Here is a 22,041-nt window from a genome sequence, read left to right as displayed (position 1 = left end):
AAGTACTTGTATATACTTAAGACTGTTCAGGCCTTCATGCCTGAAGATGAAATATGTTAATGGCTAAGGCAATGAGCAATGATCAAAATACCTAAATTTTATAATAAAAATAAATTAAATAAAAAAACGGAAGCTCCACTCTAGTCAGTAATTTCATCCGTCGTTCATCTACCTACCAGTCGCCGAAGATTCACAATACCTATTTGTATTTGAAAGTTGTACATTGGAGTTGTAACCCTACTAGGTCTCAAAATAGTTTTTGACATGTAATGATTGAATGAGGTAGTTGAGTTTTGAACAGATTTGTGTTTAGAATCTAATATCCTATTATAACTTACTTTCGTTTCGATTTACCAACTTTTTTGAGAACATAGAAGTTTCATCTATTCTTTACATGAATTCAAGATAGTTCTTCTTTATTTCTCGTGTTTATACTAACATTTTAGTTCATGAATGCCGGAACACCTAAAATTCGAATTTTTCACAAAAGTACAATACTTTCAAACGTGCAATTAGGATGCCGGATGCTTCATTCGGATCATAGCACTCTGCAATCATATTTGAAGTATCTCAAGTGGAGAAATTGCTCTTTGAAAACAACGTTAGTCCAGGGAACTCTATTTGAGTATCTTGTAAAACATATACTAGAAAAGCACGGTTTCACCTTGAAACGATGTGGAGGCAAAGACGACAGAGGAATAGATCTTTTGGGTAAATTCCCTTTGAATAATAACAATGCAGAAACTAAAGTGGCCGTCTCATGTAAATCAAATAAAAGTGCTATCGGTCCAAGATATGTACGAGAGTTAGAGGGTTCTCTTTCCTGGTATCCCTCCAATACATTAGGTATTTTGGCTTGCTTAAGCAATTTTACTTCAGCTTCCCTGAAAGCCATTCAAGTTAGTGAACGCCCTTTAGCCATTTGTCGAATATACATTGATAACCACAGCAGCTATATGTTTCAATTTGCATGGAACTCAGCTGCTTCCCTTATGCTGAAGGAGATCTCAGTTCGTCAATTGTTTAAATTTAGTACTCTCACTGACACATCAGACAAAACTCTGATCCCTTACAAATTTGTATCCGGGGTACTTTGCGATTCAGACTTATTTAAAGATCGTCCAATCCCAGTTGGAATTTTTTACAAAAATAAGCAGATATCCCAACTTGTTTAGAAAACTACTTAATCTCATATTTGTTTACTACTTGCAGAAATCCTTGTCATTTCATCCTTTTTACCATGAAGACAAAGACAATTTACTTACTGGGATTGTTTGTCCGAAAACAAAATAAAGAAAAAAAAAACCAATTCTATTCGAATGATATTAAAATGATAATAATAATAATAATAATAATAGCTGGATGAAGAAGTAAAGAGTAAGTGAAGCATTAATATTAGAATCCCTTATAATACACGCTTGGAAAATTCAACAAGTACTTAGGATCTTTTTGGTTGTTTAACAAAGTAATTTTTGGCGTATAAGAAAATCAACCAAAAGAAATATGCTCCTACCACGTTATGGATTAAGTATGGCTTCTCAGCACCATATATTAGGGAATAAAATGCTAAAAGGAACAGAAGAAGATTATTCGAGTAAAACTCTGCATCAGTTAAGCGAGGAAGTAGTTTACCTTTTCGGAGAATTTCTGTCATTATCATAAAAGGTATAATAGAGAAGAAGTTGTGATGTGTAGGAAATGGAATATACCAATGCGTGGATATGTTACGTGCCCATACTAAAAGCACAGGAAAATCTATTGGTGCGAGCAGCAACATAAGAAAAGTAACCGTCAACGAAAAATTGAAGAAACTCCATAGTTTTTGTTGATGGTGACTCGATCTTGAACACCCCCTAGCCAAAAACAAGCTTTTAGCAGTAGTCATAGACTGCATGGCGAGCAAAATGACATATGCTATCTGGAAAGGTACTACGGTCATTACTATGGATAGTAAAATGATGTTTGAAATGATCCGTGTTTGAAAGTCTCTTCTTCCATAAGTATACGCCAAAGATGGATTAGCATATATAACATTCAAAAGGGCTTCCGAAGTATCATACTTACGGAAATCAGCGTTCGTTAACAAAGATATGTCTCTCTTCTTTAAACAGACATACATTGTCTTGATGCACAATAGAAAAGACTGCATTAATCCTTTCATGGAAGAATTTCGAAGTCTAAAACAAAAGCCGTAGACGTAGGAAAGGAAATGAATAATAATTGAAAAGATGAATACGCAGGCAACGACTAGTCCAACGAACATGAAAGTTAATATTGGAGCTAAAATCCAGAACTGAGGTGATTGCAACCCAAACAACAAGTGGTTTTGCTTCCAGAATGAGTTAAGCACCATCGCCGCAGAAACGCGCCACGAAGTATCCGGATCCGCATCGTCGGGTAATGCTGTAGATATACGACTCGTTGAATATGAAGTGATTAAAGAAAGGACGGAAACGAAAACGAGCAATTTCATCAGACCTCTACGAACAAAAATTTCAAGGGCTGTATTCATATTTAAAAATGTTGAGCCGTAATGGAAATAGCGAAATTGGCAGTACGCAGCAAAAGCGACAACCACGATAGGAAATGAACCCAGCAAAGTGCGATAACGCATCAATAAACGTCCTGCACTAGCATAGAAGTCGGGAAGTAGAGATACATGAATTTTTTTATAGACGAGAGGATTTGTAATGAATTCCATAACAAGTGATTTTTCAGATTCCTTTCCAAAATACTCCATAAACGGAGAAATTCCATGCAATGAAATTTCAGCTTCTGTTAAATTTACATAGAATTTAGTTTCAAACGGGGATTCTAAGCTTTGCTTCAACATGGGCGTGAAGGTCGTCTGTACCTCTATACCGTCATGAAGTTCGTAGCTAAGCTTAATTTTGTAAGCTAACAGTGAGTTTTGCATTCCCAAAAATTGAAACTTCTTAGATAAAGAATTAGACGTATTGAAAGAAAAGTTGACACCGTGTCTGAAGAGCTGACTTTGTGACTTATTGATCAATATAGGATCCGAAGATTTATTAGCAAAGTCAGCAACCAAAAAGTGATCATTTGGCTCATTCAGGTCATCATTGATTAAAATTAGGTGATAATCTTGAAGTCGTTGCGCAGACAATTTATAGTTATAAAACACCTTACCGCTGTAAGGGGTATCAGTGTCAGTCGTCGAAGCGGGTATTAAGGTAATTGCATCTCTTAACAATTCACAAATAACAGGTAAGGGCTCTCCAGACTCCGATCTGTTTAATTCTGGTAACGATGTAACAGTTTTGGGATCAAGGTGGCAAGCAAGGACCTTTACTTTAGAATCGGCGGTATCTATCGGATAACTGGTTAGAAGCTCAAAGTATTCAAATGTATCAGGAAAAGTAGGGATAGGATAAACATGTTGCTTTGTTTTGCTTCTTCCAAAGTCATCTAACATAAATGCTGTACCCGGCTTAGTATCGTGTACGACAGTATTTGCGCATTCAAGATTCTGGTAAGAACCAGGGGAACCAGATATTTGAGTCAAATCATTTTCCAAAGAAGAACCTTGAATATAAGTATGTGATAGCAATCTCTTTCTTTCAGAAAGTGATACTGTACCCGTTGGTTGTCTAGCATCAACAATTGCGAATAGACCACGAATTAAGACCCGTCTGAAATTTTCACACCAAGCCATAGCCTGATGATCAATTTCAGCCCAAACGTATGGAATACCAGACGTAAAGACACTGAGGGCATTTGATGGAGGAGCAAATGCGGTAACTGCTGAATACTCAGGAACAATATTTGTATCCAAACCTCCTCCAGCAATCGAAACCAAAAGAGTGTCACGTAATGAATTTTCTTCAGTAGGAAGTAAAAATGAGTTTAGCCAGTATGATTTAATGGCCTCATAAAACTCAACTATTTGTCGATCGAAGGGAAGAGGGGCCATAGCATGAGGTGCGGCTAGAGTAACTAAAGTGTTTATCGAGCCTTCTACATAGTTCTTGAGAGAGAATACAGCTTGACCAACGATCCCTCCCATGGAATGTCCAAGAATTATCACAGAAGTAGGAAGGGGTAAGGATTCGTCTTTCGGATTGTCGGACGTTTTTCTTGTTGTCTGGTATAAGGAAAGGATATAATTTATAGCATCATTCACGTATTCTGCTTGATTTAGAAGTGTTTGTCCATGGAATGCTGAGAAGTCTTCGTTAAAATCAACAGCAAAAAAATCAAGTTCCCGTTTTCCAGAATCAAGGGTTCCTTCAGGATCTTCAGCGAGCACCTCAGCATAAACATGTGCTGCTTGAGCGGCGAAAGCACGAACCTGTTTATAACTTCCTGCATTTCCCGGAACGAAAAGAACAGGTACACCAGTCGGTTTGTCGCTTCCATATACACTCTTTTCACGGTAAAGATAAAGAGTATACCTGTCTGCAAAACGAGTATAGCGGTTATCAAAATCTAAAAACCTTGCATAGGAAGGCCATACCGTAGCAGTTTGGCAGCTGTTGTCTTGGGGACGACTGATAAACGAATGCGTGATCAAACACATAAGTGCAATCGAAATCAAAGCTACATAGAGAGACACGCCCCGTAATATCCGAGTCATAACGTACCCATTTGAAACTGGGATATCTTTTTCAAGCGGCTTTGGAGTACTTCGTCCCGAGGATGATGAAGAGGAAGGAGGCCGTTTGAAATAAGCATCTTCTTTTTCAGTATTTAAATAAGATTCTTCCCTTTTAAACAGATATTTCTGAAAGTCCGCTGGATCCATTCCGTATGTATTTATGGGCCGATCCGTATCGTCTTTCATAATCTCGCTTATCAAGAGTTAACAGCTCTTCCAAGCAGTTCAAATTAATATGAATTGCTTTTTTTTCCTTTTTTTTTAAAAAAAAAAGATCCAGTAACAAATTCCTTTGGAAGGCGCTATTCGTTTGGAGAGACTTATCGGTGGTTCGTCTAAGCTATGTAAATAAACAAAAACGATATTAAAAGGTGAGTAACGATTCACGAGATATTATTAAATGAATCAAAGTCTTTCTCTTTTGTTTTTGTTTATTTAACTCGAAAGATATCTCTCAACTTCTATGGAACAGCAAAAAGCTTTAGTTCAACCAGTTTCCAGTTCTATCGTTCTTGCTAGAATTATGTTTTTGCGAAGAGACGAAAGCAAGTACTATTAGTCAATTCACTTCTATTTTAATTTAGGAATAAAAACTTGGTTACACCTTACAGCGTTAATGAAATCCGTGCAATAAGTTCAGAGGCCTGAACTATCATGAAACAAAAAAAAAGAAGAAAAAAAAAATTAAGAAAACAAAAGTAAAAATTTCTTATGTGCTCAGGATTTATCGTGAAAAAAAAGGCTTCTATACCTTTTTCTAAAAAGCCCTTTGTATATATTAGGCCCACAGATTAACAACTGCCCTATGGAAATAATTTTCAAAACAGTAAAGAAGGCTGATTTCTAATTAGGGATTTCATACAAAGGGATATTCAAGTCTGCGTGGTTCAATCTAGGTATTTGGTGCATCTTTCCACCACCATGAAGGTGATAGTAAACAAATCTATTTTCATTAATAACGAGCTAAAAATGATATTTAATAAAAAGGCTAATATTAACATAAACTCATTAAGCACATAAATAAGTTGAGACATTAAATATTAAGAAAAGGCTTAAAACTTTAAAAGTATTAAGCCAGACAGATATTCGAAAAATAAAGTGTTTCTATACCGCCGGTAAAATTCGGGTTATTATCATCTTGCCTAAGTTTGAATAGAAAACTATCAAACAAATGGCACATAGAAATTATATAAATCGATAAAATTGAAAATTGTTTGCTCGCAGAATCACGGCATTAAATTAAATAAAAAAATTAAGAAGCACGTCTAAAATGACAATATCCACCTAGCCTAGTGAAGTTGAATTCTGTTTAAAATGGACCTTCAGAAGACAAGATATCTAACAACTAGTGAAAAACGCATTTGATGATGCGTATAATAACCGTTCGAAAATAACTGGGGCTACATCCTCCCTTATGGAAGAAGTTGCATTTGGAATATTCGTATTTAAAGGTGTCAATTCAGTGAATTTATGACTGAGAGAGGGAAATGACGAAAGCCGCTGTAAAGTCATTTTTGATTGGGGGTATGTACTGGAAGTCTGTTGGACACTTCCATACCTTCGATGAGCGTTATGTCTAGAGGAACTGGGGTTCGTATCTTCTTCATCTGTCGGCTGTCTACTGACTTTTATCTGGACGATATCATCAACAACATAAAGGTTAGGCCGATCAAACAAGTCTAAAATATTCGTAAGAGGTTCCTTGAAAGTTTCAACAATGTTATAAGCTTGTCCTTTTAGTAAATATAGTTGATTTTTAAACATTTTTTGGTCAAAGTCTTCGTCTTTTGAAAATGTTTCCTGAAGTTGCTCTGTAATATTTTCCCACCATTCTCTGCTAGTGAGTTTTTGCAAAAATAATTGTCTAGTAAATACAGTAAATGGTTGCGATAATATGGCTCGTGGTAGCGACAACCAGCCATAGGGAAACGACCTCCAGGAATCTGGATGTTTAAAAGGAAAGGCAAGAGAGTTATCTATAGCACCAATATGAAAATGAGGACCCTTCCAAAAGTCATTAACATGATCAGGATAGTCCATAGTTGAAGATGATAAATCAGGTGTAACATCACTTGAAAGGATATGAACGGACCTGAAGTACTCCGGATCGTTGCAAGGATCAAGACAAACTTTGATCATCCAGTTATCCAAACTACGGTCTGTGTTACGCATTAGGTAATCTAGCAACACCAATTTTTCGAATTCAAATCGGAATTTGAGACGCATGTCTTCTGTCCAAAAGTCGGTTTCAATTTCGTTTTCAGTCAAGAATGGATCAAAGATATCAAAGTCTTGACTTGAACCAACAGATTCTGTATAGTCACGGTGTTCTCGGTATCTACTACCCGGCCATGGATGAGATTCTAGGAACCGAGAAGCTAATGTATAACCTTCAAGGAATTGTTGAAAGGATCCAAGCTTTAAAGGAAGACTTCTGTTTTTCGAAAGATATGACTTCCGAGCAAAATAGTCATAATTGAAAGTAGGAGATGCCAAAGAAACCACGTCAGTATAGGGTACAATGTAAAGACCAAGACTGCGGTCCAAAAGACAGGCTGCAGCCTCCGAAAGATAGCAAAGATTTGGAATGAGACAGCTTCTTCCGAAAAAACAAGGAAATAGATTTCTATGAAACCATTTGGTCCATTTCGGATTCAATTTCCCATAGGGCTCTTCATCCTTCGGCTTGAAAACTGCTATAATTTTCCCCTGGTCATTATTTACAAAGTAAGAACCAGAAGATCCCTGCGAAATCAAGCAAGGAAACACGTTTTTGTCAATTGCCTGCTTTGCTTCTAAAACAGTTTTTTCAAAGTCATGGAAATCATGTCCAGAATGATGAGGATAGGTCTTCCATTGCTTATCCGCATGTAGAATAGACGGTGGACAAGCAAATACAGAATAGAAAACCTTGGGTGTTTTGTGTCTTTGAGGTAGCTTTTTCCTTGTCTGAAGAGCATTTGTCAATTGATAAGCCCATTGTCCAAGTTTTGATTGAGTAACCAAGAGTTTTATAATTTTGAAAACTTCATCTTCTTCGTTTTCATGGGGTAAAAGAACGCTAGTACTCGTGGAAGACAAGGAAGAAGTCTCATCTCCACCTTCATCACTGTAACTCGCCTGAAAGGTAAAATTACTGTCATGGAATCGAGGGAAAGAAGCAAGTGTATGTTTAGTGGATTCGGGTTCCATCCCCGTCCAAGAAACTGGGTGTAATTTTTCTTCTGTAGCTTCTGCTTATGCAATGCTGATCCAGATGTCAATTGCTTTCCTGAAATCACACTTTCAAAACTTTACGAAAGAGCGATCGACTTCCCTGAAACAATACGTGGAATTCCTAAAAACTTGTTATGATATTTCAAAAGCACACAAAAGCATGTTGGTTTCGTTCCTAAATGTGCCAAGTAACACTGTTACCAAATGCTATATACGAAATTTACAAACTCTTACGATAGCTATTGAAACATAATCTGAAGTTGTATTATTATAGTTTTTTTTTTTAAAAAAAAAAAAAATAAGAATGTATAAATAAAACCAATTTGATAAATAGGTGGATTCATCGAAAGTGTGCTCTCGTGGTCGTTTTATTGCATGGATCTGTCAGATGCGATCGCCAGAATTTTAACATTTGAAGACCAGCAATGCACGTGAGAGATATTCATGAAAAAAATTAGAAATCTTTTGTCTTATAAAAGCAAACAAAGATTTTATAGTTTATAAACCTGATGTATAGGGGAAAACCGTTTGTTAACATGCAGCTCTGCATCAAAAAATAAGCCCCCTCATTATTTTCTCAAGCGAATGGACAATATATTTATGACTAATTCAATCAAAACATAGTTGTGTTGACTAGAAACGTTGCTCTCATTTGGATCTTAATTCATATAAATATCTTTTCTTCCCGTTGATAGGTGCTTAAAGGGAAAAACAGTTCAATCCATTTCGATGTTAAAGAATTAACCAAAATCAAAATTTAAAAAAGAAACTGCAAGCGCGAGTTTGGCTAAAAACACATGATATGACCCTTCATTCCAGAGTGCAATGCATCTGAGTCTCTGCTAGAGGGAACCATAAGGGTTTTCACAATTATAAAAATAGCAGGATACTGTAATATATAGACCTCTTTCCATCCTTTTATAAGAACCTTCGTACCTTGTTTATTAGATACAAAAATCACTAAATTACTTGCCCCTTTCATTATCATCCGTCGTCTGTAACAGCTTATCATTCCATGCTTAATATCGTTCATCCATAATATCTCATATATACATTTTTTCTGTTTCTTTTTTGACGTGGGAAATTTACAAAAAAAGGACCGTAGGTTCATTTCTTTCTTAGCGGGTGTGCACAAAGAAACATAGGATATAATTTGGGATATACAACGTGGATCATCTCATTAAATATATAGAGGAAAAAGAGCTCGTTTTGTGATACGTTTATCACAATGAGTCACCGGACATGGTTGAGTTTTTTTTCGAAGATCTTTCGTACATGAGGAACAGAAGACATGACCGCATTTTGAAGCAAATATTGAAGTCAGTCCACTATTAGCTAGTTCCGTCTTGCATAAGACACACACCAGAAGCATTTCTGGCTTTATATCGTAAGTGAAGCCAGAGGCCGGTACTGGTTTGCTAATACGGGGTTGAAGCTTTGAAGAAGGCTGCCCTGTTAACCTTTGTAATGAAGCCCTTCTTCGCTGTCTTGTCCAGAATATACCACCGCCTACTGACACTGGAGGCCGACCAACTCGGTTTGAAATAGAACGAGTGGAAGATGTTTCCTCAATTGCAGAATCATCTTCAGTCCTTTGTCTTCGTCTAGGTCTAATTTCTGAAATCCTAGTTAAATCCAAAAACGGTACCTCTAAAACTTCGTTTGCATCTGGATCATGTGTCTCCTCTGTTAAGTCAATAACTTCCGGTGACAACGCATGCTCTCTTCCTGGTACTTATTGCTCGCTTGTTAGTAAATTAAAATGAATTTTCTTGTGATAACAAGCATCCTTACGTTGTAAGCCTTGCAAGTTCATAAAGTGAAGACCATGAACAAGACCTAATTGAGAATTTTTTTGTATTTTGAAAACTTTTTTTCTTTTAAGAAAGCCAAAAAAAAAAACATAAAAAGAAAGTTGCGATTGGGAAAATTTAAAATAAAAAACTTTCAAAAGGCTAGGATTAGTGTATTACTTTCCGTAGGCAACTAACAAAAGGAATTGACATGGTAGATTCCCACTTATTGTACCGAAGATAGTTTATAGAATAACAATTAATAATAGTCAGAACTAAGAAGAAATCAACAATTTCAAAAACGTAGTTGTTTCTAAGTCCTAAAATAGTTCGGTGGTCCTCACCACCATAATTTGAAAAGAAAACTGCAAACCAACATTAAGTTGATTTAGGGAAGTAAATTTAACGGAATTCCTATGTCAAGTCGTTCTAATTCTCCAATTGCTGAAGAACCTGTCGAATCGGTGCCTTTTACATTTGGAAAACAGGCACAACATTACAATGCAGCCGCACTCGTAGAACGCTTTGTTCGCCCAAGAGAATGGAATAAACTTTCTAATATAAAAAACTCCAATGAAGGAGAAGGTTCCGATAATGACAGAGTAGCTGATACTTCAAAATCGGGTTCGAACCCTGAGAACTCTGACTCTGACTCTGAAGGATGGGATAGTGAAGATGAGACAGTAGAGTCTGAACTAAATATACCATGTTCTCACCATGTTGTTCTTCCAAGTCATTCAAAGGTATGTACACTTAATTTCATTAACTTCATTCAATTATCTAACATACTACATCAGATTGTTTCAACCACAACGTTCGACAATAATGGAACTAGACTTTATACGGGATCTTTAGATAACACCATTTCCTGCTGGGATTTTGGTGGAATGGACGCTTCTAGTCCTCGTCCATTCCATGTGATTGACCCAACTAACACAAATGCTGATAATGTAGGTCGCTACCCTGTAAAAAAACTGGATTGTTCCCAAAAAAACCAAATATTAGCCCTGTTTAATCACTCGCGACCTGTTCTCTATGATCGAAATGGAACGAACATAACGCAATTTGCTAAAGGTGACCAATATATACGAGATATGTATAGCACTAAGGGGCATATTTCAGAAATAGAAGACGGAAGCTGGCAACCAAACAGCACCCAATGGTTTTTGACATGTGGTGCCGATAATACTGCTAGAATATGGGATGTTAATCGAACAAAATCGCAAGTTGAGGTATTTTCTCATATATCTGAGGCTTCTAGAACTGGAATAAACAGATCACCAATTACTAGTTGTGCATGGAATCCCATAGAAATTAATCAATTTGTAACTGCTGCATATGACGGAACCTTGGAAGTATGGCAGAGAGGTTCGCGAACCCGTCACCCATCCTTGAAAATACCTCAGGCTCACACGTCACAAGTCCGTGCTACTTCTTTAAGTTATTCGGCAGACGGAGTTTACCTTCTTGGAAGATATGAGGACAATGTCGTATCACTTTGGGACATGAGAAATACGAAAACTCTATTACAGCAGGTATCGGACGTACCTACTCCAAAAGCCGGTGCAAATGCTATATTTTCTCCTGATAGAAAACACATATTACTAGGAACGGCGGCTAATGAAGATAGCAATGGAAGTCTACGTGTCTTGGATGCGCTCACTTTAGAGAAGAAGGCTGATCTAGTATTTGATGTGCAAAGCAGTGTTCGTCATTCAGTTAACGCCGTTTCTTGGAATGATAGAATTAATCAAATTGCTGTTGGGTTGTCTACTGGGGAATCCGTTGTTTTATTTTCAGCATCTGGATCTGTCCGCGGAATAAAAGATTCTGCTTCAAAACCACCAAAAATAAAACATGTCGATGATGATTTACAAAACACAGTACATATCAATGCCCTTAGTGGCTCTGTCGGTGATGCTAATGAATTTGGATTAGTTGAGGAATCAAATGAATCGGTAACAAACTACTACTACAATTCTCGTCGTCAACGTAATGCCGTCCGGAAAGACCCTAAGCGCTCTAGACAACCTGAACTTGGTCGAGTGGTCGAAGAAAATACAAGTGATGTTCCTCTTGCGGACATGAAAGACGAAGATCCTCGTGAGGCTTTACTGAAATATGCCGATGTTGCTGAATCCGAACCCATGTTTACTAAACTCTACACGAAAACACAGCCAAAGACTCTATATAAAAGCTCTGAAAGTGGCTCGCAGGAAGATGAGGGGTCTTCAAAGAGGCAGAGAACGAATTAATGGTATATTGACGAATGATTATTTGCTGAAAACACTATTGACATGTAAAATTGAAAAAGATGAAAATGATCGTCTACGGGACTTTTTGGAGCACTTTAAATTTAAAGTTCATGTTCAAGGAATATTAGGAACAGAATGTATACTTTATTAATTAGATCGAGTTATATATACAAATTTATTTATAATGTTGGTATCCAAAACAGAAATAGCATTTTAAAATTAAAGAATGTGTACCATCTGCGTAATGAAACATTCAACAAAATGAGCATTATTTGAACTTATGAAGACTCGGAGATTTCATGTTTAACCCAACCTTCAAGACCTCCACGAACGAAAAGGCTTTGTACAGAATTCCCGAGCTCTCCAATTCTCCATGATAATATCTTCTCGTCTGCAGTAGTAACTTGAACAAGACTTTTACGGACGTCCCAATTAAGGTGCCAACCGGTACGACGAGTAAGTTCTTTAGGGCTGTTTGCAAAGGCAGTACGAAGCTTTTGAACAAGCTCGGGTAATTCAACAGCCAATAGTGCATTATTAATGGAGTTGCGTTTAAATATATCACTGAAAGATCCGCCGACGACGAGAGGCATTCCTCGAGACAAAATAGCAGTAGCTGCTTGTTCACGACTAGAACCAGTACCAAAATTAAAGCCACTTACCAAAATATCGTTAGGCTTAGTTTTGCTTCCAAAATCAGCATCGTAGTTTTCCATGCAAACCTTGGCCATTTCTTCTTTACTAATATCGTCTCTATAAGTATAACGACCAGGGTAAATACCATCAGTATTCAGATTGTCAGCATCGCAGAATACAATTTCACCAGATACAGATGCAGGAAAACCATCAAGAATGGGGGTTTCAGAATCAGATACACCGGTCTCGTTTACTGACTTCTTATGAGCATTCATTTTTTCAGTGACATCAACTGCAGAAACTTGATCAACGGAGTCTTTAAATCCTTCAGGAGCGACGATCTTTCCTGCGATAGCGGAGGCAGCAACAACAGCAGGAGAAGCCAAATAAGCCAAAGCTTCACGACTTCCCATACGACCCTTAAAGTTACGGTTCGTAGCACTGATGCCAACTTCACCCTCCTTCAACAATCCAGTACCTAAACCGATACAAGGACCGCAACCAGCAGGGAGAGTACGAGCACCACTATCAATAAGCGTTTGCCAATCACCATTTTCCCTAGCTGCCTCTTCGACTTCACTTGATGCGGCACCTACATAAAATTCAACACCATCGGCAATCTTTTTACCGCGAACAACTTCGGCAGCATCATGGATATCGGAAAGTCGACCATTTGTACAGGAAACCAAATAAGCCTTCTTGATTGGGATATTATCCCTTTCAAGTTTAGCAGCCGAGTTGTAAACTTTAACGGAATTAGGTCCTGAAACGGCAGGAGATATTGTATTCAAATCCAAAGTAAGATACTTGGAATAATAGCAATTCTCATCGGGGATTATGGGATTGGCTTTCATTTCATCAAGAGCTTTACGGTTCACTCTTGGATGATTGGGCCCCAAGAATTGAAGCCGTTTTTCATACCACTCGAAAACCTTTTCATCAGTAGGAAACAAACCAGAAAGAGCACCCCATTCTGTAGTCATGTTGGCAATGGTTAGGCGAGAATCGATATCCAAACTTTCGAGACCCTCACCATAAAACTCAATGGCGTGGTTTAAAACCTCGTCATGATTAAAAGCACCACAAAGAGATACGATAATATCTTTTCCAGACAAACCCTTGGGTAATTGACCAACAAGATTAACACGAGCAATAGGAGGAATCTGCCACCAAGTTTGACCGGTGGCCCAAATAGAAGCAGCATCCGTACGGACAATAGGGGTACCTAAACAACCGACACCACCATAAGTATTAGAATGTGAATCACTAGCAACTGCTAGACTTCCGGGCATTGCATATCCTTGTTCAACCATGATTTGATGACCGATACCACGACCGGCAGGATAAAAATCAATTCCTTGTCCTTTAGCAAAAGATTCTATGTTTCTATATTTACGCAAATTGGTTTCACTCATATTTTGTACATCGTGATCCAAAGTACAAACTACCTGACGATTATCGAATACCTTTTCGGCACCAATGCCCATGAACTTTAGTGCAACAGGCCATGAATTATCATGGGACATACAGTGCTTTGGTTTTATGCTCACATAATCACCGGAACGAACGAATTTTCCTTCAGGAAGATTCTGTGCAAACCTTTGGACGATCTTTTCAGTGATCGTTTGGGGTGGTTTATTACCAGTGGCAAATCCACGAAAAGAGTAAGAAAGACCCTTTATTTGGGCTCTTGTTTGACCAATGCGCATCATTTGCACTGGAACCCTGTGTGCTCGCAAAGATCAGATTTATTGATGGCGATTTTAGTCCTGTGAGTTAGGGAAGGGAGAGACGCATTTTTGCCAGTAAAATGTGAGTTAATTGAATAACGAAACTCGCTATTTTTCCTTATAGTAGAGATACTAAGACGATGATGAGCTTTGCTAAAACGATCAATAGATTGGTCTAGTAAATAGAATAGAGGAAAAATATAATTAATTACCTGCTTATAGGGGTTTGTAGCTTCAGATATGAAAAAATAAAAGCAATTCTTAAACAAGTATCTTAACCTAGCTATTACTGATAAAACCCTATATAAATTAACCAAAAATAATGAATTACTCGGCTTCCTTTTTCCTTTCTAAGGCAGCTTTCTTTGCAGCTTCAATGCGCTCATGTCGAGTGGCTCTTTCTTTTATTCGACGAATCGTCGTTTTATGCTTTCTGCTTTGAATATGCGTTTGCCAAGCGTCTTTACCGATGGCAACAAAAGGCCTTCCAGTTTTATCTAAGCAAATATCGCAGGTAAATTTAGTGTTGAGAGTATCTCTGTCTTGCATTTGTAAAGTTTGTTCAACCTTTTCCATAACCCTTTGTTCTGGTATTGACATAGCAGGAAGTGTTTGATCATTAAAAAAACAGGAAAATACGTCGCACGAACGGTCTACTTCGTTGTTCCAATTTTGTAAATCCGTGGTGTTTGCAATGGAAAATAGAATAGATGAAGGTCTCAACTTTTGTTCAGAGACACAGAGAGGCAAAAGCCGATTAAGAATCCACTTTTTTTGATATTTGGCATATTGCTTTGTGGATACTTTCATTTTCTCTAAACATGCTTGGAATGTCTCCTCAGACGGATTCTGAAACCAGGGTTCAAACTCTTTAAAGCCTATGCATTGCCAAATTCCTCTAGTAATATCAGGTTTAAAGCCACTTTTATCGATAGAAGATTTCATTGTTTGCACTTCATCCAAGAGTCCTTGTTGTAGCATTTTATCTACGCGGGCATCCAAGCGAGGCATCAGCACATCATTTTCAGCATTAGCCCAAAATAAAAGTGTTTTGTATTTTAATTTCGATTTATTCAAACTTGACTGTTCTTTATAGATATCGGAAGGCCGCTTTCCAGTGTTAAAGTAAATTTCTAAACTTCTGCGGATCTTCCGTACGTCACGAGGATGCCAACGTTCAGCCATTACCGGATCAACTTTTTGTAAATATGGAAGCATCAAGTCTGTATTGTCAGAGTTTAATATTCCTTCATCGGGATGTCTGACTTTCTCAGGTAAAGGAGGGTCAATGGACGAAAGGGTAGAGTCATCAAACAGTAAGGAATGCAGATAGTAGTTTGTCCCACCTACCAAAATTGGAACTTTTCCTTGTTCGTGCAGTTCATGAATAATTCTCTTCGCATCCTTTTCAAAGTTGGGAACGCTATACTCTTGATCATAATCCAGAAATGACATGAGATGATGCTTGACATTTTTTTGCTCTTCACGAGATATTTTGTTTGTTATCGTATCAAAACCTCGATACACTTGCATAGAATCCGCATTAATAACTTCTGTACCAAACTTTTTGGCCAACTCAACAGCCAAATCGGATTTTCCAGCTCCTGTGGTTCCACAGATAATACAAATTGGTTTCAACATTAGGCAATTCAACCAGAACAGATTTTTATGAAATAATGAGACATTCTGTAGCTTTCGACTGGTACTTGCTAGAAGTCGCTCTCAAGTTTTAACTTGTATTATGATTCGAGGTTAATATTATTTTATAAGAATAATATAATACACTTGCTATGGAATGAATGTTCGGTTTTTATTGTTTGCGCTAGAAAATCAATTTCTTTTCTCAAAATTAAAGTCTTTTGGAATAAATTGCCGTTTGTTTTTCTTCCGTATTCGAAATAATGGTCGTACTGTTTACTTGGAAGTGTCGGTAAATGAGCTGTTGAAAAAAGTCAAGATATGAGTAACTTTTCATCATTAATCGCATCCTATTTCTTGTTTATAAAAGCCAATTCAGTAGTACGTTTTCTGAAAAAAAAAATTGAATGGAATTTATCTATTTCTACACCTCAAAAACAATATTGTCACCAGTGTGGCCGACTATTAAAGCTGTTTTAAGAAAACATTCTCAACATAAGACTGACACCCACTTAACAAGAATTTGATTAATATAGCTTTAAGTTTTAAAAATTCAGAATAAGAATAAGAATAAAAACTAATATCATGGGCCAAAATTTGTTTCATCTCTCACTAGCATTTTCTTCATTTCATTCATTTCCTTTATACTCGTAAGTAATAAGAACTGTATAATATTATAAATCGTTGCTAATAGTTTGGAATATTAAACCTCGGATCGGGAAATTCAACATAATTCACTAAATGTATTTTTAAAAAATTAATGGTATCTCCTACCACTTCACTAAAGTTTCCAAAATATTACAGAAGATTAAACAAGTGAATAAATTGTTACGGTCTTCGTCGTTATCCATGTAAACACTTTGTCTTTCACCAATTTCATGAAAATGACTGCAAAAGATATAGAACACACGTATCCGGCAGTCAGTAATTTGATTGCAAGGCTTAAGTCAAGAAAAGTTCAAAAGCCTTTTCCAGTGGCTGTTGAGACGGCTCTTGTAATGCGACAAGTCATTTCTCAAACACGTTGGTCTTCCGTAGATCAGCTTTTGGAAACAATTCGAGCAGTAGGATCCTCACTTGTCAAAGCTCAACCTAGTGGTATGTACAAGGATGTTTATTGAAAGAAGAGCACTAACTTCTGAGCAAAGAATTTTCTTGTGGAAACATTGTGCGTAGAATTTTGCGGATGATCCGTGAAGAATACCAGGATTTGTTAAATTCTGTTGAACAAGAGCACAATAACAAAGAAAGAGCTAATAGCTCAAGTACTACTTCATCGGTTACTTCTCCAAACAGTGCTTTGTCGAATGATCAGCTAGCAGAGCGAAACGAACCAATTTCTTTTCAAATGTACTCTTCAATGCTCAATCTTTTAGGAAGACCTGTTCCTGAGGCTTACCCTCAACATAAATATCTTGGTGATAGTAGAGTAACTGGCGGGATGGATATGCGTGCAGTGCTTATAGCTGGGATTCAAGAGATTATTGATGAACTAGACAAAATTAACACCGACATTGAAATTCAATCTATGGATCATTTGCATTCAAAGTATGTTGTGATGTATATGTATAGCCATGTGCCTAACCGTTATTTTTTAGTGAAATCATCTTAACCCAAGGATGTTCTAAAACTGTCGAAGCATTCCTGCGCTTTGCTGCAAAGAAAAGAAAATTTTCTGTTATTGTGGCAGAAGGTTTTCCTAATATGCAAGATGGTGCTCATGCTATGGCAAAGCGTCTTGCGAATGCTGGAATTGACACAACAGTCATTTCAGATGCTGCGATATTCGCTATTATGTCGCGGGTGAACAAAGTCATTTTAGGAACACATGCAATTCTCGGTAATGGTGGGTTGGTAACTTATAGTGGTGCTCATCTCGTCGCTCAAGCTGCTAGACATCATGCTACTCCTGTCGTGGTTTGCTCTGGTATTTACAAATTGAGTCCTGTTTATCCTTATGACCTTGAGAGTATAATCCAACTTGCTTCTCCGGGAAATATCATTTCCTTCAGAAAAGGTGATTTAATTAGCGATGCTGAGATTTTGAACCCATATTATGATTATATTCCCCCAGATCTTGTTGATCTCTTCATCACGAATTTGTAAGTTTATCTGTTAATTTGCCGTATGGAAAGTGAACACTTTTAGCTAACACTTTTAGGGGTGGGTATCCTCCTTCGTATTTGTACCGTATTATGAACGATACTTACGACGCAAACGACACTATTCTTTAAGAAATAATTTTTTGGTTTGTTCATATAGGTCGAGTGTAATTTAAAAGGGAATTTATAAAATATTTTTGTACAAGTTAATCACAAGTTAACAGAGCTTCTTTCAACCTTTAGCAGATTCGTACCAAAGAAGATGTATTATTTTATTAAAAATTAAGATCAAAAATTAAAGTAGCTGATGAAATTGGATTCTACAAAAGTTACTTCTTAATAGTTTCTCCCAGACGCTGTTTGAGCAATTTTTCTATTTCGATAGGGTCACCGCGACCTCGTAATTGTCGCATTACTTGCCCGATAAAATACTTAAGCAAAGATTGCTTTCCGTTCAAGAATTCTTGAACTTGCTTGGGAGATGCTTCCAAAATTTTCCCGACCTGTGCATCTAAAGTGCTAGAATCTTGAATGAAATTAAGCTTAAGTTCCTTGATGAGGTTAGCAATGGATTGTTCAGAAGGCGTCACTACCAAATGGTTGATGAGTGCCTTCGCGGTCAGACGAGAAATCTTCCTGGCAGAGCAGAAGCAAACAATATCGGCTAATTGATTAGGAGGGACGTAAAAAAGGTCTTCCTCTATTTCCTGTTCATGAAGCTTTCCTAAGAGATCAGTGATAATCCATGTTGGTAAAGCACGTAAGGATTCGTCAACGACTTCTTTAGAAAACCCATCTTGATGACTGATAATATCTCTAACGGTACTATAGTAATCATATCCATAAGGAAGATTTAACAAAATACGTGCGTCTCGTATGGACATAAAGTACGGTTCAGACGTGAGCATTGTAAAAAGATTATCAGGAAGGAGTCCCATTTCATCGCTTATTTGTTTTACATAATTCTTTTACTCTATTAGTAGGTAGCCTGGCATATTTATGAAAAAAAATTCTTACCTTGGATATCGTAACAGGGGGAACATCCGTTTCTGGCATGTAGAGATAATCCTCTGACATACTTTTTTCTCGTAACGAAAATGTTTTACCATTTTTATCATCAAATCCTCTAGTCTCTGTAGTCCAAGTTTCATTCTTTTCAGCGAGAGAAATTTGACGCTGTACTTCAAACCGTATTGCATTCATGACATTCCGAACAGATGATAAGTTTTTTAATTCTGTTCTTGGAAGTTCTAAGCCAACCTTTGCAGACTTTAAGGATTCACTGGAAGGCGAAATAATTGGTGCAATAGAGACATTCACGTCGCACCGCATTCCACCGGTTTCCATTTTGGCATCAGATACGCGAGCATGGCGCATGATTGATTGAACTTTTCGTAAAAATGAGCCAGCAGTAACTTCATCATGTATACAAGGGGCCGTAACCACTTCAAGCAATGGTGACCCTGCGCGGTTGAAATCTAACAATACTTTGGAAACATTATCCGTATGGATAGATTTCGCGGTATCCTATATAAGGTCATTTGTTAGCAGAAATAAAAAAAAGGAAGTGTATAAATGTCATACTTGTTCTAACTGTACATGTTTAATTGATGGTGTAGCAATTATTTTCATATGCTACAGAAATTCTTTGCACAACTTTTAGTACTAACGGAACTTCTTGTTGAGTAATTTGATAACCAGCCGGTAGATCCGGGTAAAAGTAATGCTTCCTGTCAAATTGGCAAACTGGTGCAACCTTACAATTAAGTGCCAAGACGCCTCGAATAGCAAGATTTAAAGCTTCAAGATTTAGTATCTACATAAGAAATGTTAGAATATGAGTTTACATAGTTCCAGCGAATGCCTAATTTCTTAGAGAGTTATAGTGGCTACATTCAACACAGTGTATACCTACCGGCATAGATCCAGGAAGCGAGACATCAAAGGGTGCTATGGATGTATTTGGAGCTTCAAACACACCACGTCTCGCACCACTAAAAAGCTTTTTCCTGGTCACAAGTTGCAAATGAATCTCAAACCCAACAGAAGCGAGCCACTTCGGTCTGTACATGTTGTACAGTTTTGAATAGGGAGACGAAAATGGTGTAGACGAAATTACGTACAAAAAAGGGAATCAAATCTGAAAAACGGAAAATTAGAGAATGACCATAGCACGGAAGGTACTAGCCATGGGTTTGTTACCGTGAAAGCTACAAAAGTATGCTATATTGTTTATTTGTACTTGTTGTACTACTAAAAGTTGTGCAAAGAATTTCTGTAGCATATGAAAATAATTGCTACACCATTTGTTTAACAGGTAGTAAGTAGACACTACACTTACTTTTTTAAGGTCTATTACTAGAATACAACAAAACACAAACAGCTTAACTTCTCAAAACTTATAATTTTATTGATTAAAACAAATTTAACAGATAATGAATTGAAGGAAGGAAAACAAGAGAGAGCAAAACGTTCCTAAAGACGAGATTACCCGTAAACAAAAAGACTTTTTCATTAAAAAGAAAACGTCAACGTGACTTTAAATTAAATTAAGAAAACAAAAAAGAAAACCTTTCAAGGAGTGTTTAAATTTGTCACTTACTCCTCAGCAGTTTAACCAGAAGAGTAAACAAGAGGACCAGCAACAATGTGCTCGTTGATGGCAGTAAGGTTGAAGGGAGTGACAGGCAAAGCAATGTCGGTCAAGACAACGAAGCTAGAACCGTTGATGACTTGTTGAGTAGAGTCATTGTAGACATGAACGCTTGGTTGGTAAGTAGAACCACTGTTGTTGCCAGTGACGTTCAAAGGAGTGTAAGTAACGTTCAATTGAGAGATCCAAGCAGCGAATTGAGGAGCACCGTTAACGGAAGTGCTAGTGGTGTAAGAGGCGTTGGGGCCGATGGGTTGACCAGGAGCTTCCCATTGGAATTCAACGATTTGACCAGGCAAAGACATAGGGAGAGTGCGGTTGGTAGAGACGGCAGCAGGGTACATGTAAGTGCCATTAGGATATTGAGGGTAAGAAGCGTTAGAGTAGTTGGTGATGGTAGAAGGGCTAACAACGTGTAAGCCAGGGAAGTTTTGCCAGACCAATCTGTGGTTCTCAGGAGGGCAACTAACAATGTATGGAGCAAGCAAAGTCCATGCAAAGGATTGAGGAAGTCCAGTCTCGAACCAAACGGGGTAGGGGAAAAGACCTTGCAATTGACGAAGACTCATTTCTTGACGAGCTTCAGTAGTGATGGATTGAAGCAAAAGTTGTTCAGCAGCACGAGAGTTAAGGTGAGGAAGGAAACCATAGGTACTGGATTCAGTCCATTGAGTTTGCTTTTGAGCAAAGTCCAAGAAACCACCCACGCTATCGAAGTCATACTTGTATTGGCAAGCCTTGGGAGCATCAGGGCCAAGCATGTTAGTAATGAGATCGATGTGACCAATTTCTTGTTGGGCCATAAAGCGAATCAAGTGACGGTATTCGGCGTTAATACCAGCGGCATCGAATTCCTCGTCAGAGAATCTGGTAAGGGCATAGTTGAAAAGATCATATTCAATGTACTCGTGGTACAAGGCTAATGAGAGAGATTGATAGTCAAAATCACTCAAAGGATGGTAGGTTGGGTCAGGATCCATAGGGACGATACCACCGGCAGGAGTAAAGTTTGCGGGCATCAAACTTGAATTAAAGTCGCCCGTAGCATTGTAAGCGAAGTTAGCAGGAACTCCTCCGACACCGGTGAAGTTGGTAGGAACGGCTTGAGCAGAAAGCACGCCCTTGGCCAAAGCAGCACCAGCCAAAAGTGACGCAGTGAACGAAAAAACCATTTTGGGTAATAAATGGAAAATCAATTAAGTCAAACTATCAGATCGAGAAAAAAAAGGTACGATCAAATCGAATAGCAAGAAAGAAGAACTTTTTAATATGAGAGAAACAAACTCGTTTGAACTCCTACTTACTTTCGAGCAAATTTATAAACTTCAGCTTAATATAAGACTTCACACAACAATCAAAGTTACATTTCTCGTCCAACTCAAAAGGGTATTTATACTATA

The 22,041-nt window shown here is 37.6% G+C and overlaps 10 protein-coding genes across 10 annotated transcripts; 3 read left to right on the top strand and 7 right to left on the bottom strand.

Annotated features, from left to right (window-relative positions):
• Positions 1-28: 28 nt before the first annotated feature.
• On the top strand, positions 29-1,361 carry SOCG_02427 (uncharacterized protein). The gene has a single exon (XM_013160920.1). The coding sequence runs from the start codon at positions 450-452 to the stop codon at positions 1,173-1,175; it is 726 nt and encodes a 241-aa protein (XP_013016374.1). The 5' UTR covers positions 29-449; the 3' UTR covers positions 1,176-1,361.
• SOCG_02426 (GPI inositol deacylase) lies at positions 1,291-5,560 on the bottom strand. Its single transcript, XM_013160919.1, has one exon. It carries the CDS (start codon positions 4,802-4,804, stop codon positions 1,439-1,441), a length of 3,366 nt encoding a protein of 1,121 aa, XP_013016373.1. The 5' UTR covers positions 4,805-5,560; the 3' UTR covers positions 1,291-1,438.
• Positions 5,518-8,029, bottom strand: SOCG_02425 (phosphatidylinositol 4-kinase Lsb6). Its single transcript, XM_013160918.1, has one exon. It carries the CDS (start codon positions 7,808-7,810, stop codon positions 5,957-5,959), a length of 1,854 nt encoding a protein of 617 aa, XP_013016372.1. The 5' UTR covers positions 7,811-8,029; the 3' UTR covers positions 5,518-5,956.
• Positions 8,030-8,084: 55 nt separating this feature from the next.
• On the bottom strand, positions 8,085-11,995 carry SOCG_02424 (SUMO-targeted ubiquitin-protein ligase subunit Rfp2). Its single transcript, XM_013160917.1, has 2 exons — positions 9,629-11,995; positions 8,085-9,568 (listed from the first exon to the last, which is right to left on the bottom strand). Exons 1-2 carry the CDS (start codon positions 9,648-9,650, stop codon positions 9,015-9,017), a joined length of 576 nt encoding a protein of 191 aa, XP_013016371.1. The 5' UTR covers positions 9,651-11,995; the 3' UTR covers positions 8,085-9,014.
• SOCG_02423 (WDR70 family WD repeat protein) lies at positions 9,915-12,074 on the top strand. The gene is made up of 2 exons (XM_013160916.1): positions 9,915-10,370; positions 10,425-12,074. The coding sequence occupies exons 1-2, from the start codon at positions 10,044-10,046 to the stop codon at positions 11,880-11,882; spliced, it is 1,785 nt and encodes a 594-aa protein (XP_013016370.1). The 5' UTR covers positions 9,915-10,043; the 3' UTR covers positions 11,883-12,074.
• On the bottom strand, positions 12,005-14,472 carry SOCG_02422 (homoaconitate hydratase Lys2). Its single transcript, XM_013160915.1, has one exon. The coding sequence runs from the start codon at positions 14,228-14,230 to the stop codon at positions 12,161-12,163; it is 2,070 nt and encodes a 689-aa protein (XP_013016369.1). The 5' UTR covers positions 14,231-14,472; the 3' UTR covers positions 12,005-12,160.
• SOCG_02421 (tRNA isopentenyltransferase) lies at positions 14,413-15,964 on the bottom strand. Its single transcript, XM_013160914.1, has one exon. It carries the CDS (start codon positions 15,887-15,889, stop codon positions 14,576-14,578), a length of 1,314 nt encoding a protein of 437 aa, XP_013016368.1. The 5' UTR covers positions 15,890-15,964; the 3' UTR covers positions 14,413-14,575.
• Positions 15,965-16,770: 806 nt separating this feature from the next.
• On the top strand, positions 16,771-18,120 carry SOCG_02420 (translation initiation factor eIF2B beta subunit; the record flags this gene model as incomplete). The annotated part of the gene is made up of 4 exons (XM_013160913.1): positions 16,771-16,984; positions 17,035-17,434; positions 17,485-17,988; positions 18,048-18,120. The coding sequence occupies 4 exons, from the start codon at positions 16,771-16,773 to the stop codon at positions 18,118-18,120; spliced, it is 1,191 nt and encodes a 396-aa protein (XP_013016367.1).
• Positions 18,121-18,317: 197 nt separating this feature from the next.
• Positions 18,318-20,059, bottom strand: SOCG_02419 (glutamyl-tRNA amidotransferase beta subunit; the record flags this gene model as incomplete). Its single annotated transcript, XM_013160912.1, has 4 exons — positions 18,318-18,953; positions 19,006-19,515; positions 19,655-19,804; positions 19,904-20,059. 4 exons carry the CDS (start codon positions 20,057-20,059, stop codon positions 18,318-18,320), a joined length of 1,452 nt encoding a protein of 483 aa, XP_013016366.1.
• Positions 20,060-20,372: 313 nt separating this feature from the next.
• On the bottom strand, positions 20,373-22,036 carry SOCG_02418 (uncharacterized protein). The gene has a single exon (XM_013160911.1). The coding sequence runs from the start codon at positions 21,811-21,813 to the stop codon at positions 20,602-20,604; it is 1,212 nt and encodes a 403-aa protein (XP_013016365.1). The 5' UTR covers positions 21,814-22,036; the 3' UTR covers positions 20,373-20,601.
• Positions 22,037-22,041: the final 5 nt, after the last annotated feature.

The sequence above is a fragment of the Schizosaccharomyces octosporus genome (assembly GCF_000150505.1).
Source record: "Schizosaccharomyces octosporus yFS286 unplaced genomic scaffold supercont6.1, whole genome shotgun sequence".
In the NCBI taxonomy this organism is placed as follows: Eukaryota; Fungi; Ascomycota; class Schizosaccharomycetes; order Schizosaccharomycetales; family Schizosaccharomycetaceae; genus Schizosaccharomyces; species Schizosaccharomyces octosporus.
The sequence above is the reverse complement of the archived record's forward strand: the minus strand, read 5'-3'. Positions and strand labels throughout refer to the sequence as shown.

Bases quoted from the DNA above. Each gene is read 5' to 3' on its own strand.
- SOCG_02427 (XM_013160920.1), top strand. From the start codon at position 450: ATGAATGCCGGAACACCTAAAATTCGAATTTTTCACAAAAGTACAATA.
- SOCG_02421 (XM_013160914.1), bottom strand. From the start codon at position 15,889: ATGTTGAAACCAATTTGTATTATCTGTGGAACCACAGGAGCTGGAAAA.
- SOCG_02425 (XM_013160918.1), bottom strand. From the start codon at position 7,810: ATGGAACCCGAATCCACTAAACATACACTTGCTTCTTTCCCTCGATTC.
- SOCG_02424 (XM_013160917.1), bottom strand. From the start codon at position 9,650: ATGAACTTGCAAGGCTTACAAC. The intron at 9,569-9,628 runs GTAAGGATGCTT...GCGAGCAATAAG, and splicing joins GAACTTGCAAGGCTTACAAC to TACCAGGAAGAGAGCATGCG.
- SOCG_02422 (XM_013160915.1), bottom strand. From the start codon at position 14,230: ATGATGCGCATTGGTCAAACAAGAGCCCAAATAAAGGGTCTTTCTTAC.
- SOCG_02426 (XM_013160919.1), bottom strand. From the start codon at position 4,804: ATGAAAGACGATACGGATCGGCCCATAAATACATACGGAATGGATCCA.
- SOCG_02423 (XM_013160916.1), top strand. From the start codon at position 10,044: ATGTCAAGTCGTTCTAATTCTCCAATTGCTGAAGAACCTGTCGAATCG. The intron at 10,371-10,424 runs GTATGTACACTT...ATACTACATCAG, and splicing joins TTCTTCCAAGTCATTCAAAG to ATTGTTTCAACCACAACGTT.
- SOCG_02418 (XM_013160911.1), bottom strand. From the start codon at position 21,813: ATGGTTTTTTCGTTCACTGCGTCACTTTTGGCTGGTGCTGCTTTGGCC.